The following is an 18,436-nucleotide window of genomic DNA, read 5'->3' as shown; positions in this document are numbered from 1 at the left end:
GGTAAACGCTTCCAAAGAAAGAGTTGCAGGCTTATATTCTGTTTTTGAGGCTAGCTTAGCTGCGGTTAACTTAGCCGTCATGTTTGTCCGGCTAGCCATCTGTTGACGTCAGTTGTACGTAAGCTTAAATTCGTGACGTTGGCCCGTGTGTCATGCTCACTGCGCTGCTGAGCTCGAGCAGATCGACGTGTCCGAGGAGTGTTTGTTTACAGAGTTTTTTTTCTTCACTTCGGAGGCTCAACTCAAAAGCTACCGGTTACTGGAGTGACGTAGACGCACCGGAGCCAGCTGCAAACCGCTTCCGACTCAAGGTAATGAAATAAGAGTATTTAAAATAAAAAATAAACCACCTCATGCTGTTCTCATATCAGTTAACAACAGTGCGACGATGGTTGTGATCCAGGTTACACCATCCCTCTCTGTTTTAGGCTCAGCCCTGTCTGCGTGTGATATGCAGCAAGGCAGTATTTCCTACACCAAAGACACCAAAGTTGCCTCAGATGATGACGATGAAGAGGAGGAAGAGGAGGAGGGGGGTGCTGGTGGTGTGATTGCACAGGAGAGTGGGTCTAAAGACTTGAACAGGATGCTTCCAGGTCAGAGGGATGCAGACACCGGAGCCTCCACAGTGTCAGGTGAGGTTTAATTGAGCACCTGTTTAATTTCTATTAACACAGTAGTTTATTCTACCAGATGGACAGAGGGAGGTTTCTCCAGTGATGGATGGATGAGCCATATAACGCTTTCGGTGCTTTATTTTCTAATAGTGGTGAATAAAAGATTTGACGGTACAATGACATCTGGTGGTTTCCAAATCGTATAGCAGCCTGTTATAGTAATCGGTGTGCAATAAAAGTCAAATAAGTCATAAAAGAAACCTGCATGTTATAGTTAAATATGAAATACTTAATACAGAAGTGCGATATTAATGTAATGTCATTGTGCGATATGTTAAAGTGTAATAACCTGTAGGCCACAGTGGACTCATTTCATATGAGTTGTGATGTGATGGGGGAATAATGTATAATATTAGTCTATTAATGTAGTTTATAACCTGGTATTATATGGAAATGTTCCCATACTTGCACGTGTATTTCTTAATTATTCTCATGTCTTCTTATCCTAACTAATGTGCCTAAAAATACACAGTTTTGCAGTAAAAATTCTGAAACTCCAGTGACGTTTTCAACTGTCTGACGTCGTGAGACGCGTGATATTCCTAATCTGACACAAACTCCCATGCAATGTATTGCAAACTGCACTTCACGGGAGTGAAACAAGCTTTGGAGCTTCAGTATCCTGCACCCATCTGGCCTAAGTAATTGCACTTTGCTGCTCAAATGGCCATAAAAAGTAATTCTGGTGTACCAAATCCAGCTGCACGATGAAGATTAGTTACTGGTCCTTCTGGTGGCTCGGCTCAAAACACAAAATAGGTCTTGCGTTGTCTTGCCAGCACTTGAAAGTGGACCAAAAATAGCATTTTGACTTGTATAACTTCTGCATGTAGCGTGCATGTGTGTGTGTGTGTATATATACACATATACACGTGTTTTTTGTATTGTAATTTATTTAGTTTCTTGGCAGCTCAAGCAGCATCAAATGAAAGGAAGATGAAGAGGAAGACGAGGAGGGAGAAGAGGAAATTAATGAAGAAGCAGCTCAAGTCGGCCGATACTTTGGATAATTTAATGTCGGAGCTTCCGTTTTCTTTGGCCAGCCCCACCGTGTGGAAAGAGCTTGGATGTACGTATTTCTATGATTATTATGTTTAAATGAATCTTGGAATTACAACTTAGTTACTTTTAAAAGCTTCTGATTGCTCTTTCTCTCTCTAGTCTCCGGCACAGACTCAACCCAGAAGAAGAGGAAGAGGAAGAGAGGAGACAGTGGAGGGCGAGTGGACAGTGAAGAGGATGCAGAGAAGAAGAAAAAGAAGAAGGAGAGCAAACGACCAAACTACTTTGTTTCCATCCCCATCACGAACACACAGGTAGGAATTACTACTACTATTAGTACTTGTGTACTTTAATGATCATGCAGATTCTTCATGTTCATATCTCATCAATGAATCATTTAATTGAATTGCTCTTATACGTAGCTATGAAATTGACAATATCATTCCAGATATTTCTTTTTTAATGATTCAATAACCTGACAGATAAAAACACTGAATCAATGACATGCTTGCTGACAAAAAGCTCCTCTGAATGACCATTGATTTATCATCATCTATTGACGCATCCGCCGGCTGCTGACTGAACGTAAACGTATCCAATGACAGATAAGTTCAGCGGTGGGCGAGGTCCAAGAGGCGGTGCTTCAGCAGGAGCCCCGATTGGCCAAAGCCATGATTCCCATCCCAACTCTCCACATCACGCTGTTAGTCACTCATCTGGCCGGTCAGGAGCAAGTAGACCTGTGAGTGGATGCACACATAAACACAAACATGCAAACATGCGTTCTGTCATTTGTATAAATCCTGCAGAGCTTTCAGCTTTTACTGATTCTTCAGGTCAGCTTAGATAAAACAGCGATACATAACACACTCGACAACATGAACACACGTCATTATTTAAATGTCAAGCAGACAATTAACTGGGAAAGGTTGAGCCGCCAGAAAGCACACCAGTTCAGAGATCACACAGTATTGCTGGTGTATCAATAAATGTGAATGGGGCATACGTTATTGCATTATTGATTTGTCCCTCCACTGTTGTACACACGCATGCAGATGAATACTGATCAGCTTTTTTGACAGGTTTGCAGAGATTTCGGGCCTCATTACAGAAACATCTGTACTTTGATTTTACAGAAACACGTTTCCTTAATGCATTAAGGAAAAAAAAGTACTGTCTAACCTATAACAGAACTGTCATAATTTAGGGATTTCGAAATATTTTGAAGCTGTAGGAACCCTGGATGTTCTGTAATATGAAGATTTAGGGAGATCTTTCCTCCCTTTTGAAACTTAAGTAAGATAGGACAAGCGGTTAGGATATATTTCTGTAATTAGACCTTTGTGCTGAACATTATATTCTGTAGTCACTGATCATCATGACTAGTCTGTGATATAGGATAGAATAAATCCTCTTCTCGTTTTATCGTATTGCTCTCCCAGGATAAAACTCACCGCAGCTAAAATACTGAACTGGAATCGATCTTCAATGCAATCCCATTAAGTCTGTGTGACGCTGTACATCATCACAGCATCAGATAGGTCTTCCTCGTGTTTGCTGTAATGATAAACGCACTTCGGTTACTGCTCGACGACCGGGGGATGCAGGGTTTTTTCAGGGTTCTGCAGTGACTAATTACCGGTATGTCACGTTAGTTGCTGCTTCCGGCTTATCTCTTCCTCTCAGCACTTCCAGGAAAACTGGCTGATCGGACTATAAATATTTGAGGTTTATTTTCCCTTAATGGAACAGTGTTGAAGGAGGACAGCGCCTGAGGATGGAAAGGATTCTGTGGCGTTCATGAGGCTGTTATGAAGCCTACTCAAGTTAATCATCACATTTATTTGAATCTGTAATGGTAACAGGGCCCATATAACGACATAAAGTGTGCAAAACAAACTAGTGGCACCATTGAGGGAAACATCGAGTATTTAAGTTGAACCAAAAGAAATATGAAAACCTATTTTGTGGTTAAAAATAGTGGATTTCATGTTCTCGATTTCTCATTCGCACATTTGATAAGCGGGGGTCTTTAGCTATGCAAGTGCAGGCAATGCGACGTGACGACGCTGATGCTTAATCTGAGTAGAAGAATGTGTCATTAGTAATCACTCGCTTCTCTCGTTATGTAATATGAGCGGGAGGGAGGGGATTAAGTTGTGAATTAGTGTGCGTGTTGTTTATTTATTCATGTGTATATATATATATATATATATATATATATCCTTACAGGGCGGCAGCCGTGCTGGCTCAGGTCAAGCCGTCATTGGCTGAGCTGCTGGGTGGGCGGGATCTGGTGCTGCCCTTCTCGGGGATCGGTCATTTCAGGAAGGAGGTGGTGTTTGTCGGCCTGGCCCCCGGACAACACAGACACACGCTGGACGGTCTGGCAGGTCGGTGACAAACATTTCACTTTCTCCACTCTCTTTGTTGATTTTCTCCTTCTTCAACACTCCTCTCTCGTGTGTCACTGCTTATTGAATTCCACTTTTGTTCATCCTGTTGTGCGTCTCGTGCTGTATTTTTATGGGATAAATGTCATGAGAGGATGTTGATGTGATACGGTTTCTATCATTTGTGTCCCCGTGGAGGGACGTGTGAACTTGGGGTCAGCGGTGGAATCTTCCAGCTGATTTGAGGATTTTTTTTGTCTTTCTTATGGATACTTTAATGGGTCGGAGGCTCGCTGTCGTGAGAGGTCAGAGATCGTATTAGGAGATGGTGGGGTTATTCTGAGTGGGCAAACTCGCGTTCAAAGTTCACAGTTGGTCTTGAATGGTGTTGTGGCCTGAGTACTACATTGTGTGTGTATAATTGTTTTAATAAAACACAGTAAGAAAAAAATTGCGTGTCAGTGGATGTGAGCTCTAGTTCTTGAATAGTCAACTATAGGGGTGATTCGATTAACGATACAGTAGTCGGCGATTCGATTCAAGGACAATTTTTTTTTTCTAACGATTCGATTCAGTAACTTGTAACCAAAATTCTAAATCCATGAAATAAACATGCAATAATGTGAGTGAGACTATCTGTATTCTTCTGAAAGGTGAAAAATAACATATTTATTCTATAAAAAAGTAGTCCTGCATAATATTTTATGCTGAATACAAACATGTAATTAAACATTGCTCAGTTATTTTTAACATTTTTCAATAGACTAACTGCTGGCAGGAGAGAGAGTCTTAAACGTATGAAAACATTAATCATAAGTAAGTAGGAGTGTGAATCTTTAGCTTCACTTCGATTAACGATACAGTAGTTGGCGGTTCGATTCAAAGGAGGATTTTTATTTTCTTTTGGAACGATTCGATTCTGTAACTTTTAACCAAAATTCTATATCCATGAAGTAATCATGCAATAATGTGAGTGAGACGATCTGTATTCTTCACTGATTTGATATTCAGCGCAACAACATCCAAATCCTATTTCTTCAAACGGTGGAAGTGGATCCGGTTAAATAATATGACGCTTGTGTGATTTTCCGTTCGTGTTTACTGGCATACTGAATTCACGCACGCACCCGGGGTTGTGCGTGCAGCGCGTCTTCAGTTATTTTCTTACATCTGTCGTTCTGCATCTGTACATGTGTGGGGGTGCATGCAGAAGCATTTGCGTGTATGTTTTTGTGTTGTGCCTTTGGCAAAAACACTAAGCCCACATTTCTAAGAGGATTCTCTGCTCTTGCAACACCAACCCACCCACACACACACACACACTCATAATTGCTTAATAAGAAATATGCAGGGATTTGTTTAAGTAGGAACGTGCATTCCTGCACACAACCGCTCATCCAGTGTATTAACTGCTCAGAGCAGAGCAAACACTACATTTGGCATATTAGTGATGGCCGAGCTGAGACGAATCCCAAAAGGAATTTCAACTCTGGACTTGATATAAATGGGAAATGCAGCAGCTTAATCTTTTACAGAGAGAGAGAGAGAGCTGCAAGGGCCTTAGTCGTACATAATTAACTTGGTTAAAGATATTAATTGCAAGTGCGTGGAAGTTATTTTTTGTCAGTCGTGAGATGAGTTTTTCATACCAGCAGAGAACGGTCGTGATGGAGGGTGCGTCTTCTTGCCTCTTACATATAACATGCGTCATCATGTTTAAATCTAGATGTACTCCATCAGACTGTGCCTCTTAGCTGACATGAATAGAGGCTTGAATAAACCGTAACCCTTGACGATGTATTGATGGGCATCAGTTTTGTTCAGTTACTGCAGAAGTCCATGTTGTTGCTCTTGGAAAAGCAATATAAGGATAAGTCAGGATGTCAGAGTCTCCTGTCCTCTCGTCTGCTCCCTCCACCACTGGTATCGATTAGATACTAACCTTTCTCTCCCTGTAGAGCTGCTCTTCTAAAAATACCTCTACGCTTTCCCTCTTCACCTCAGTTGGTGCGTCTTTGTCTTTGTGTGCGTCTGTCCTTGCAGGTCGGATGCCTTCATGCGATAAACTCAAATTATATGCTATTAAAAAGCTGTTTTTGCGCCTGTTATGGCTTTTAAAAAAAGAGTGAGAGGGTCCATTGGGAGGGAGTGTAGGTGGATGAACAGTGTACTCATGATGTTGATCTCATGACCTCTGTCACATGACTCCTGTCTATGGATGGGACAGAAAATACAGGAAGTATCCTGTAATAACAAACCAGACTCACACAACAAAACATGTTATGTATCATGATTTCTGCAGGGAGACCTTATGATTTATGATTACAGTGTTTAAGATCGTTTTGAGTGTTTGTTTTTCAATAAAAGGATGTTCACAAAATTTAAAGTTGTTTTAATGCTGTTTTTTAAGAATATTTTCACGATTATCAGGATAATACTGTGAAACGCAGTTATTTTGGCCAGGATAATCATGACATGACATTTTCATATCGTCCCATGCCTACTCCCGTATTTTTTTAACTGACATTCCTTCAACTCATCAATAAAATGTGTGCTTGTACACGTTTTGGTGTTTGTGCGTTGCAGAGTTGTTACGGAGTCGTTTTGAGGAGCACGGTCTTCTGCAAGAAGGCAATCGTGGGTTTGAACCCCACCTCACCATCATGAAGCTGTCCAGAGCATCAAAGCTACGATCCCAGGTACACACACACACACACACACACACACACACACACACGCTAAAGTCCTTACATTGTGAAAATGAGAAAACAGCTAATTGATTTTCTAACTATGAGACCAAGTGGTGATTAATTCACCATACAAATAAAATATTATGTTCAACAATTGCCATCGACCCAGAATACATGAATTTGAAAGAATAATTAAAAGCATTAAAGCTGCACTGGCACCGGGCAACATAGATTTGCATTTCATTATTCATCACAATCATGCTTTCATACGCATCCAAGTAGCTCGCTTTCTTGTAACAACTGGCTTTTGACGGAGCTGCCAAAAACAGCCGCGGTGTCGCCAGCCATCCTTTTCATTCCCCTCGTCAATGGCTGTTAAATGTCATCCAATAATAAGATGCCAAATTATTGTTCCAGCCAAAAAAACACGTGGGAATGAGACACCTGCTGTGGTATTTTAGAAGAAAACGGAATGTAAATCATTGTATAGTTTATTCGGGTGGATTAGGATTGTTATATGAAGAAGGCAGAGAGGAAAAAGGTGGTGTGATTGAAGGAATGGAAAAGGTTATACATCTGAGTGTGAGGTGGGGGGAGGACAGGAAGATGAGAAGAGATGAGCAGCGGTCAGAAGGAGGCAGGCAGAGGAACGATAGCATCCCGTCGACACCTGATAACACTGCATCCCGACTGGCGTCTGCCGGACGGCATCCTGTCGAGAACGTCCTAAAAAGTGTGATAAACATGACAAGCAGGAATTTCCCTTTGTGTCTCTCAGGGTATAAAGCGTGTGGAGCCGGCCCTCTACTCCAACTACACAAACAAGTAGGTGCTTGTTCAGACAATGAGGCCACTTTATATATATATATACTGCATGATAACTGGAGGAGGGAGAAATAATTTACTCTATGATGATGCAGTAAAGTCTGTAATTGATATTTATTTTTATTTATTTATACATTTTTTCTTATTTTCTTTATTTTTTGGGGGGCAATCTTTCAACATTATACAACGAACAACTGTATCACACAAATAAGAATTGGTTTGACACATAGATCCAGTATATTAAGCCACGGAGCTTAATGTGTTTGTCACTTTTAATTTGAGTGATCCTTGCTGTCGAGTGGCTGCGATGACTGACATCCACCTTTCTACTGCGGGCGTCAACACTCTTCTAACCCTCACTTTTCTTTCTCTCTCTGCAACACTCAGGTTCTTTGGAGACCAGACAGTCGAACGCGTGGATCTTTGTTCCATGTTGAAAAAGAAGCAACAAGACGGATATTACCACAGTGAGACTTCACTACAAGTCGGTACGTCTGCACACACACACACACACACACACATCGAGTATTTGGCCATCAGGTACAACGTTGAGCCACCAGAGGGAGCTCTCTGCTCACATAAAGGACAGGAGTTTCTCCTCTTGGCTGGTTTGCAGTGGGGTAAAATTAGCATATTATGGGGTTATAAATTGGTGCAATTATGTATTTTTATCTCTCTTAATGAAGTTGGATGAGCCATAAGATACCCAAGTGAGTTCTGGTGGTGTGACTGGGATTTATTTCTTTTTTTATACGGCCGAATCAAACACAACGGGGACACAATGGTTGCCCAGTTTAGACATATCCATCCTGCCAGTTCTATCAGAAGTTGGCGAAAGTATTCGCTATGGACCCAGTGGATATCGTCCCTGTGCAGCCCCACATGGACTCTAGATGTCACTGTTCATCAGTGTCAGACTTGGGTTGAAGCCAGACAGGCATTATCGACGTGCACCTGATCAAACGCTGCAGGGAGTTAACAAGAGTACAGTGTATCTAAAAGGAACGATGATTCATTTTATCAATGCATCCGTTTCTGTTTGTCAGAATCAGATTTTAAGCGAAAAAAAGCAACAGACCTCACGGGGATGTGAGATGCAGCACATGCTGGTACTTTTGCCAAGATTGATGGACAGTGATAAAGGCAGTGTCTACCGTCTCCTAATTAGAAGTGTCTGGAAGAGATGCAAAAATGATTGTTTGTGATATAATTTAATCATTAAACTGCTTTGTTACGATTCAAAGAGGCGTGCAGGAGTACAAACTGTTGACGATAAAAAATGATGTCTGTTTCTGAGGCTGTACTCAGTAATGGAATATATTAAAACCTAATGAGTCTCTGCTCCCAGTAAAATAACACATTACTGCTGAAATAGCTGACAAGTTACATGGTGCCCTTGGATTGGATACAATAGGCGGCATCTTTCAGGGTTTTTGTAAAAAATATTTATAAGACAGGAACCTTGCTTTGAGCTACTAGCTGGCGTAGTCTGTGGGTTTTATTCAAACCTCCTGATGATCAACGAGACAAACAAAATCCTTTCAAAACCTCTTTAGCCAAAATAAAAGCTTACTTTTCTGCTCGTATTGAAAGTATTAAAAGCCCTTAAACTGGAGTAACTTACATTACCAACAGAGCTGCAGCCGAGGAGAAGATGAGAGGATGAAGGAGTGCAGCTGCCCCGAGGGCTTGTCCTTCACATCCTGTGTTATAATAGTTTGTTTATTGGAAGAAAAAAAAAACATGTCGACTGTGCCATTTTTCAAAACTTATTTTAGGAAAATGGGTTTATGTGCATTTTGTCTTTCGGGATCATCACCAATATGCATCTACACGGAAAATTGTCACCCTGGTACCGTGGGTTACCATGGCGATAACAAGATTGGTGAATACCTCCCGAGTACACATCAGCACAACTCGACAGGGACTCCCAAAATCTCTGATCTGTGAAGTAGCTACGCTGATTGTCGCGCGCGTGTGTGTGTGTGTGTGTGTGTGTGTGTGTGTGTGTGCGCGTGTGTGTGTGTGCGTGCGTGCGTGTGTGTGTGTGTGTGCGTGTGTGTGTGTGTGTGTGTGTGTGTGTGAGACGGAGGCTGTCAGCATTGGTGGAACTAGGCTGTCACAATGTTTTTGTGGATCGCTGAGCTGTCTGCGAGAGACAAAGAGCGACTGTGTGTGTGTGTGTGTGTGTGTGTGTGTGTGTGTGTGTGTGTGTGTGTGTGGGAGTGAGCGAGCGACGGAGCAGGAGGATGATTACCTCACACTTCTTCTCATCATCTAAAAGCTTGTGTTTTTGTCAAGTGTTTTTCACAACATTATATACATATTTATGAATGCACAAATGCATGCTGTCACGTTGTAGTGCTGGAGGAGTGTGGAGGGTTTAAGTCATAATGGGTGCTGTCTGTGTGATTAAAGTGTCTATAGGGCACTCATTCTATCAGCTGCATACAGCACCACAGTGCTGCTGCTGAATTATTAGCGCCGCTGCTATATAACAAGATCACTATTTCAAACAAATGCTCCATTTTCATCAACCGGTCATGTGGTAACTGAGGGGCATAGACTGTATATAAGAAGTAATTTCAGAGTCGGGGGCTCTGGGAAGCATCGCCACAGCGGGGGACCAGCTCCTGCCGGTACACCTCAGTTCACCAGCAGGTGCAGGTTCTTCAGACGGCATCGCAAATTCTCTCAGATCTGCTGTTTTTTTTACGATGCTCTTGGTAAAAAAGTGCCTTGGCGGCGGGTAAATGATGCAGGGAAGGAGAACGTCTTGGCTGTGAGGCTCGTAGCCGCTGAGCGGACGGAGAAAGATGCAACTGTGGGCCTTCGTTATTATAAGAAATGCACACACGTTTTCATGAATGGCAAACCGCGGCTGCATGAAAGGTAGGAATACACGATGGGCTGTACATTGGTGGTGCAGCGGGATTCAAGGTTTAATCCAATGTAAATTACATTGGAGGAGTCACTTGGGGTCATATCTCTTGGTTAGTTATTTATCCTCCTCTACGTCCTCGTTCCTCACACGGAGGTTCGGTGTGGTTTTTCTGGGGGTGCGACACTGTTCACTGCCTGATTATGTGCGTATATGTTAATCCCTTAATCCGCGGACAAAATAATCCCCAACATATCCTGTGATATACAAGCCAATACGTAGTCACTCTCTATGAGGATGGGGGAGAGAGACAGAATGCATAGATAGTGCGAGGAAACGGGAAATAAACCAAGAAGGGAGTTTTCCTTTGATGGCATCTTTTCTACAAAATCATATAACCCTTTGGTTTTCAATACTGATGGATTTTGGTGACTACAGTAGTAACAGCCATGTTATTACATGCTGCCTCACATTACTCCCTCTCATTTGAGTCCAGTGCTGAAATTGTGGACTCCACCACTGATAATAAAAACTAGAAATGTAAATTAGAGGATGGAATTACATTTAATAGCTGTAGCTAAAAAAAAAAAAAAAAAAAATTTTTTTTTTACACTTTGAGAGCATCTGAAACGAGATAACACAACACTGATTATCACCTTTTTGAAGTTAAAATAGTGAATTTGTTATCAAAAGTCTAATACTGACTCTTTTTGCTCTGTTTTTGGTCTCCACCTTCTGAGTGGCTCACCGCTATGCACACCAGCTGGTTGCTGCTGAGCAGCGTACAGTCTAAAACTTTTCATTTTACTGGAAACAGCGTCCCGCTGCTTCTGAAACCCACGCGATCCAAACACTGGAGTTTGAGGCGACCAAACAATGAGCTGAAACAGACCCATGAAGCCACGCTGTGGTTGTAAATCAGGATCACAGCTGTTGTCACATCCTTCTCTTCCTCCCGCCGCTGTTCTCTGTACTCGTGTAAATACATTTTATGAAATCCTTCTGTTTAGACCGACGGATGAAAGTTTAGAGCTCCGATCCAAAACACACTTCAGTCTCATCTCATCCTTTTTTTTCCACACGCGCCTCACTAATGTAAGCAGAAGAATGTGTTTATGAGACGGGTAATGGATCTGTGCTGTTTAAACTCCGTTAGCCTTAAAATATGTTTGCTGTGGAAATTGAGGGAAGGAATTTGAAAAGTCACGCATCCTTGTTTGTGATCGCACTCACAAATGGTCAGTGTGGCATTTCCAGCTGATCTGGGAGGAGATGATAGTCTTTCAGCAGAGCGGTAGATGTGGCTCCCGTCACGACCTTTTGGTATTTACAGCACGCAGAACACACTCACCTTTTACATAGAGAAGCATTTTATACATGCATAAATATATACAGCAAACACACAATACCCAGCACTCAGACCGTCATGCGGACGCATGATGATGGTGCTTGGCTTGTTTGTTCCTCCGTGACCTTTAGGGTGTTTTATTGTACAGACTGTGCTGCTCGACTTTGTATAACGAATCGTTTGGCGTTGCTCGTCGTTTTCGAGTCGGCAGCCACGAGTGCCAAATGACGTGATTTGCTCATGATTTGTATGCAAGCGGGCTAATTTATGTCTGGGGAAATATTAAAGCATGCATAAAAACGTAGGGGCTCATGGTTGTCGAACAGTATTTAGACATTATTAAGGCCTCAATACGCCCATTCGTCAGAGTCAATGTAATATTGATGAAAATGCGTTTCTTTTCTTTTTACAGAGAACACAAAGATAGATTTACTTTATGATGAGAACAACAGTTAATGTTTGTATGTGCTTACAATATTAAAATTAAACATGATGGGGTGGAGGTGGATTGATGAAATGAATTTGATAAATACCATTTTGACTGCATTGTTAGTTATTAGTATGAGACTCAGCAACTAATTTGCATTTGCTTCCACTTTTTCTGCGTCCTCTTGAACGTTTGTGAGAAAGAAAAAACGGTGAAAAGCACAAACACTCACCCCTTTAGTGATAAAACACTTAGCGATTCAGCTCATGTAAAGTGTACACTGAGCAACACATAATACCGCGGTCAGACCTCATGACTTCTGCCCTTCAGTGGCTCAACGAATGTGCTATTCCCTTGTTTTATCCCTCGTCATGTGCCATCGTGGAAAACAACCACCTATTGGATGCAAATACTCTGAAGCTATCCAACCCATGGGGCCCTGAAGGCGTCTCGTCTAAGCTTTCTTAATATTGCAACACAAGAACAGCAAAGCCTGTAGTCGGGTAGTGTTTGATCTCATGTTGTTATCTTAACCGACACTTAGTGCGGCAAACAATAACCATCTGAAAGACGCGGTGCTCGCAGGAGTGAGTGCTAAGAGGATAGAAGGGGTGTGAGATAAAGCAGCTGAGAGCCTAAGCAGACGGGGAGGATGGAAGGACGAGCGAGGGAGATTGAAGAGGATCGAGGAATTAAACGAGAATGATAAATGAGTGTGGGGGACAGAAGGGGAGAGGAGAAATACGCTAGTGGAAGCAGTTAAATTAAAACGAGAAGATGAACCGTGCAGATAGGCTGGCCAGACACACGGCGAGAGAGAACATTAAGAGTCTGAGTGAAGGTGACATTACGCAGATGAGAGATTTGAGGTTTGATATTAAAAGAGGGCCAAGCAGGCCGACGGGGGTCAAGATGAAGATGAAGATTTAAAAAAAAGGGAGAATTGTCCCCCTCAGGTTTTCTCTAGATGTGATGAGAGTTAATGGAAACTAGAGCCTGACCGATATATCGGCGGGCCGATATTAGGCATTTTCCAAACTATCGGTATCTGCATTTATAATGGCTGATAAATGAATATTTAAAAAATAAAATAAAAACACCCTGATAGAACTCCAGTCTTGTTTGAAGTTATATTTATGAAGCTTACCAAGTCTTTTAATACTAACTAAAATAAGTTTATTTTTAAACTGCATTATCATAAGACTCATAAATACAAATACAAATAACTAATGTTTTGTTACGCGTTTCTGATATTAAAGAAAATATATATATATATATTGGCCGATATATCGGAATATCTGACTTTTAAATCAACAAACATTTGTATTGGTATCGGCCTTCAAAATCCTTTATTGGTCGGGCTCTAATGGAAACCCACTACACACAGTATTTAATGTCTGGCTAAACATTTTATTCTAGTGTTCTAGATTCATTTAGATGAGTTCTGTCAACGTATTATCTAGGACACGTACTTGTTTCGATGTAGGACATGAAAACAAGCAGCTGTATTAATAAACTTGATCTCGAAACATGAAAACTGGAAGTTCAAAAACTTAAAAAAATAATCCTCAAATCTCTATAGTTTACTCTTGGCTGATTCAAATCCAAGTGGACAGTTTGTAAATAATGCAAACAACCTCACGATGTGGTGGATTGGTTCACAACCCACAGCAGTGAACATATCAGGAAAATCCCACGGCCTTGACGTCTACGACTGATTCAGAGAAGCTGTAACGGCCTGAACAGCCGGGATGAGCAAATAAAAACACCACAGCGCGGTCGCATTCAGCCCGACAACTTACTGAATGGTTAGTTTGTTCGCTGGAGTGTGAGAGAACGCTGGCGCAGCGTGAATGCATGTTCACCAAATCGATTCAGAGCATTAAACCATTGAAGGGCGTACTAAAACCTGGAGTGTTCACTGTGTGTGTGTGTGTGTGTGTGTGTGTGTGTGTGTGTGTGTGATTTTGTCAATTTAGAGAAGCAAAGGCTTTTACTGTAACTACGCTTTCGTAGAGGTAATTTAAACATAGGCACGATTAAAAAATAAATAAAACTCACGTGTTGCTGAGCTCCTCAAAAAACCAACAAGGGAACCACATCGTGTACGACAATGTTTGTAAAGCAAGCAGCTTTGTTTCTTTTGTGTGTTGAATCTGGAATGAAATGTGTGAAGCTTATAATAATAATAATAACAACATAAGACGCTGGACATAAATAACATAAGACGCTGTTATTCTTTTTTCCCTTTCATGAAGTCCTAACATTTTAAAATCTAAATTTCTTCTATACTTGCTATAATAGCAGTCAGAATGACTTTCAGTGTGCGTACAACGATGCTGGACGAGCCTCGGTTTGATTTGTGTACCTTTGGAGTACTTAATGCTTAAATGACCTGGTAGCTAAAGTACACAGTGTTTTACTGTGTGGCTGAACCTGCATGTGTAACTGTTGTCGATACAGATACCGAGAAAAAAGTCTTGTAGAAATGCAAAAATAATGTCACCCTCCGTCTTCATATTATTCGTGTGTTTTTGTGCATGTAAGCATGCTGTTAAACAGCAGAGAAGACTGGCGTCCCTGTTGTCTGCAGCATGCGGTTCGTTGTTTTATTCTCTTTGTGTGCGTAACCTGTCTTGTGACAAGGCACCATGAGATGACCTTCAGTTAAACAAAGTCAACACTGTTGCAGCGTTTTTTTCCTCAGCTCTCTCCCTCTCTCTCTCTCTGCATTGTGAGGCCTTTTATGAAAAGTAGGCCGAATGTCGCTGTTAAACAAAAGAAATGTGAACAAGACCGTTAAGATAGCTATAAACTACACGCCGTTTATAAGAAGCGCTACCTGTTTCGGTCGAGTGGATTCGGATTGTAAAAATATGCGTGCGGGAAGAAAAGTGGCAGCTGTGTGTTGAATGCTGCTGTTGGAGACTTCGCTGTCTCTCCACACAGCTGAGCTCGGTGCATAATACACAACCACGTGCTATAATGTGTGTTTGTGTGTGTGTGTGTTGTAACATGTCACTCTCTTCACACTCACGTCGCCTTATCCCCCCCGTTTTGTAATCCGCCATTAACCCCGGAGACTGGATATATGCGTGCGTTTTTAATTAGAACCTCTTCTTGAAGGTTTTTACACACACACACACACACACACACACACACACACACACACACACACACACACACACACACACACACACACACACACAGCTGCAAAGAAGCATCCCTGGGATCGGTGATGATTCATTGTGTCACTGAAGGACTCATCAGCGGAGCTGCTGAAGGTGGATGTTGAGTGGGCTTGAACCAAGGACCTCCTGGTTGAAAATTAGTTAGCACTCATCACCTTTCAAGCTGCAGTCCTAATTATTTCACATAATGCTCCACGCCGAAACAAAATAAGTATCTAGTATATAACTCACTTGAAAAGATTTTAAAATGCTCCTGTTATCTCAGTTGGAGGTTGATTTCTTTGAATTGTTGATTAAAAACACATCTTTGGGGCATTTCTGTACACTTGTATCTGCCTAGAGTTATAGCAAGTTGCTTTTCACAGTAATTTAAGTACAATTTATTGAATAAATTGAACTTAGAAATGAAGTTTCTCATGAATACACTCCATTTATACTCCTCGGTACTTTTGTTGTGATCGCTGACTGATGGTCTCTTTTGAATCTCATCATGATTTCTCTCCATTTCAGCAATAGTTAGAATAATGGGTGAAGCTCGGCATATATTTCTGTTTGCTCTCTTCTGTCGTTAAAGCTTTGTTGCAACACGAGCGGCTCACGCCGCCAGACTAAACCGAGCCCCGACGGCGAGCGCTCGTTTGTGGCCGTTACATCAGCAACACAACTTGTGTTACATCAAAATTGCTCAGCTAGTGTCAATTTGCAAATAACCAAGCAATGCTGCCAGCCTTGTGCGACGAGATTGTGTTTTTTTTTAAGAATGAAATAAGCATTTTTAATTAGACCTATTAGAGGCAGCGAAGGCTAGACAAGGTTTACCTAAGGATGTGCTATCAACAGATAAGAGACAAAAGTATCCGTTCTTATAAACGCATTTAAAATGATCAAGGCTTTGTATAATAGTTAAAACCAAATACATATAATGTAGATTATAATGATATAAGAACAAATAGAAGCAGATCTTGCTCCACACCATTGGGTCAGACTCAGTTATCTATTATTCATGACATTTTTTATTTAATGACTGCACCACAAAAGTTAACATGAAATGTACATTTCATATTAAATCGATTCAGCATGTGAGTCAATATTCCCCTGAACCTCACTTTGGGTGATCTATTTGCACTCCTGACCACCATCTTAACCCAAATCCACACTTAACCTTGAAATTGACCTATTTTTTAATACAATTTTTTTTCCTACTATTCCTTGGGTATTTTTGCCCGCCTCAAAAAAAACCCCATTACAGGTCTCATAAATAACGCAGATACATGCAGTAGCAGTCAGCAGCTGCCGGCTATTCTACAACCATTATTCAAGCTACGCTGACGAGGGGAGGTGGAGCCTGGAGCCCCCCCCCCCCCCCACACACACACACACACACACACACACACACACACACACACACACACACACACACACACACACACGCACACACAGTAGTGTCTCCTCATATATACCGCTCCCTTTTCCTATTCCACACACTTGCTCACTCAGCCCCTGTCTTGAATATACAGTTACTGAAGCTTACTCACACAACACACCCCTCCTACTCTCTCACACACACACACACACACACACACACACACACACACACGCGCACACACACACATGCACACACACTTTTTAATCTTATTCAAACCCCTCCTCTGCTTTCTCCACTTCAAACACATGAACAAATTACACTTGTTTTGTCTGTTGTCTCCTACACACACACACACACACACACACACACATTCAAGCTCTCCCATTCTCTCTTTCTCCCTCCCTCCCTCCTTCCTTCTCTCTCTCTCTCTCCCTCTACACACACACACCCCTCCTCCCTGTGTCAGTGCAAAGTAGAGCGAGAGCAAGGAGCCGCTCGTTTCATTTTTTCCCTCGACCGCTGACTTGCATCGTCTTCTTCGGGCTGCGCGGGTGGGGGGGAAAGGGAGGTTTTTTTTTTGTTCTTTTGCTTCCTCCATCCTCACGGGGTCCGCGCTCTCCTTCAAAAAAAAGGGGGAAGAGAAATAGGGACACCGAGGGCGATACAGCGGAGATAAAGAGGGGAGAAGCGGGACCTTCGCTCCATCAGTCTGTCTTCGGGGAAGAGGAGAAAGAGGGGTAACAGAGGGGAGAGGGGAACAGGAGGAGAGGGAGGGAGACGCCATGGGTCAACTGTGCTGCTTCCCGTTCTCCCAAGCGGAGGAGAAAATCAGTAAGTGTCTCCTGCCTCCGCTGCGTGGATGTGCATGGTTAAAGAGACCAATTGGGTTGATGTACTCAGTGTGTGGAGAGGGACTGCATGCATGTAGTGTGGTAATAGACTGTGCACAGTGTGTGTGTGTGTGTGTGTGTGTGTGTGTGTGTGTGTGTGTGTGTGTGTGTGTGTGTGTGTGTGTGTGTGTGTGTGTGTGTGTGTGTGTGTGTGTGTGTGTGTGTGGCTCTGCATCCATGATGGTCTGTGACCTACAGATGGACAAGGAGTGTCCATGTGAGAGAGTGTGACCACGCGATTCCCTTCGTGTGCAGTCTGGTGTCGTTTCTGTGTGCGTTTGCAGAGCAGCGTTCCTATTCAAGCTGTGCAGTTCATCCGTCATCGCTAAGTGACTGTCTGGGTATAAATCATGAGCTTCTGCAACGAGATTAATTGGTAGCCTTGTTAAGAGTCGTTTCACTGCAGATACCAGCCGTCTAGTACTGAACGTGAAGTATGCACTTAAACCTTGTGTTGATTAGCCTCCCGCCGACACAGACTTTTAAGTGCACTTTGGAGTTTTCTGGGAAACAAACAAAACCTTATGTGTACGTTGAGTTTCTCACGAATAAAACTGTGCATATTCAACGTTTAACAAATCCTGTTCAATGCATTTCTCATAAATCTCATGTAAAGCCAGTTTTTTAAATATTTTAAACCACGTATCATGTTTGCTAGCTTTTCTACTTTGATCAATTTCTACGTTTCTTTCCGCGTCGCAGGCGTGAAATCAGTGGCAGGGTTGTGATTGTATTCAAAACAGATT

At 42.1% G+C, this 18,436-nt stretch overlaps 1 protein-coding gene across 1 annotated transcript in view; it reads left to right on the top strand.

Moving 5' to 3' along the window:
- The first annotated feature begins 235 nt into the window (after positions 1-235).
- akap7 (A-kinase anchoring protein 7) overlaps positions 236-18,436 on the top strand; it is a 33,628-nt gene continuing 15,427 nt past the window's right edge. The window contains exons 1-9 of the mRNA XM_084030040.1: positions 236-311; positions 404-635; positions 1,588-1,746; positions 1,839-1,993; positions 2,285-2,421; positions 3,912-4,072; positions 6,659-6,771; positions 7,541-7,587; positions 7,975-8,075. Of these exons, the coding sequence (XP_083886166.1) occupies positions 452-635; positions 1,588-1,746; positions 1,839-1,993; positions 2,285-2,421; positions 3,912-4,072; positions 6,659-6,771; positions 7,541-7,587; positions 7,975-8,075 (1,057 nt within the window). The 5' untranslated portion in view covers positions 236-311; positions 404-451. The remainder of the gene's footprint in view (positions 312-403; positions 636-1,587; positions 1,747-1,838; positions 1,994-2,284; positions 2,422-3,911; positions 4,073-6,658; positions 6,772-7,540; positions 7,588-7,974; positions 8,076-18,436) is intronic.

Source organism: Eutrigla gurnardus, assembly GCF_963514095.1.
Source record: "Eutrigla gurnardus genome assembly, chromosome: 16".
In the NCBI taxonomy this organism is placed as follows: Eukaryota; Metazoa; Chordata; class Actinopteri; order Perciformes; family Triglidae; genus Eutrigla; species Eutrigla gurnardus.
This window is presented reverse-complemented; position numbering and strand designations above follow the sequence as displayed.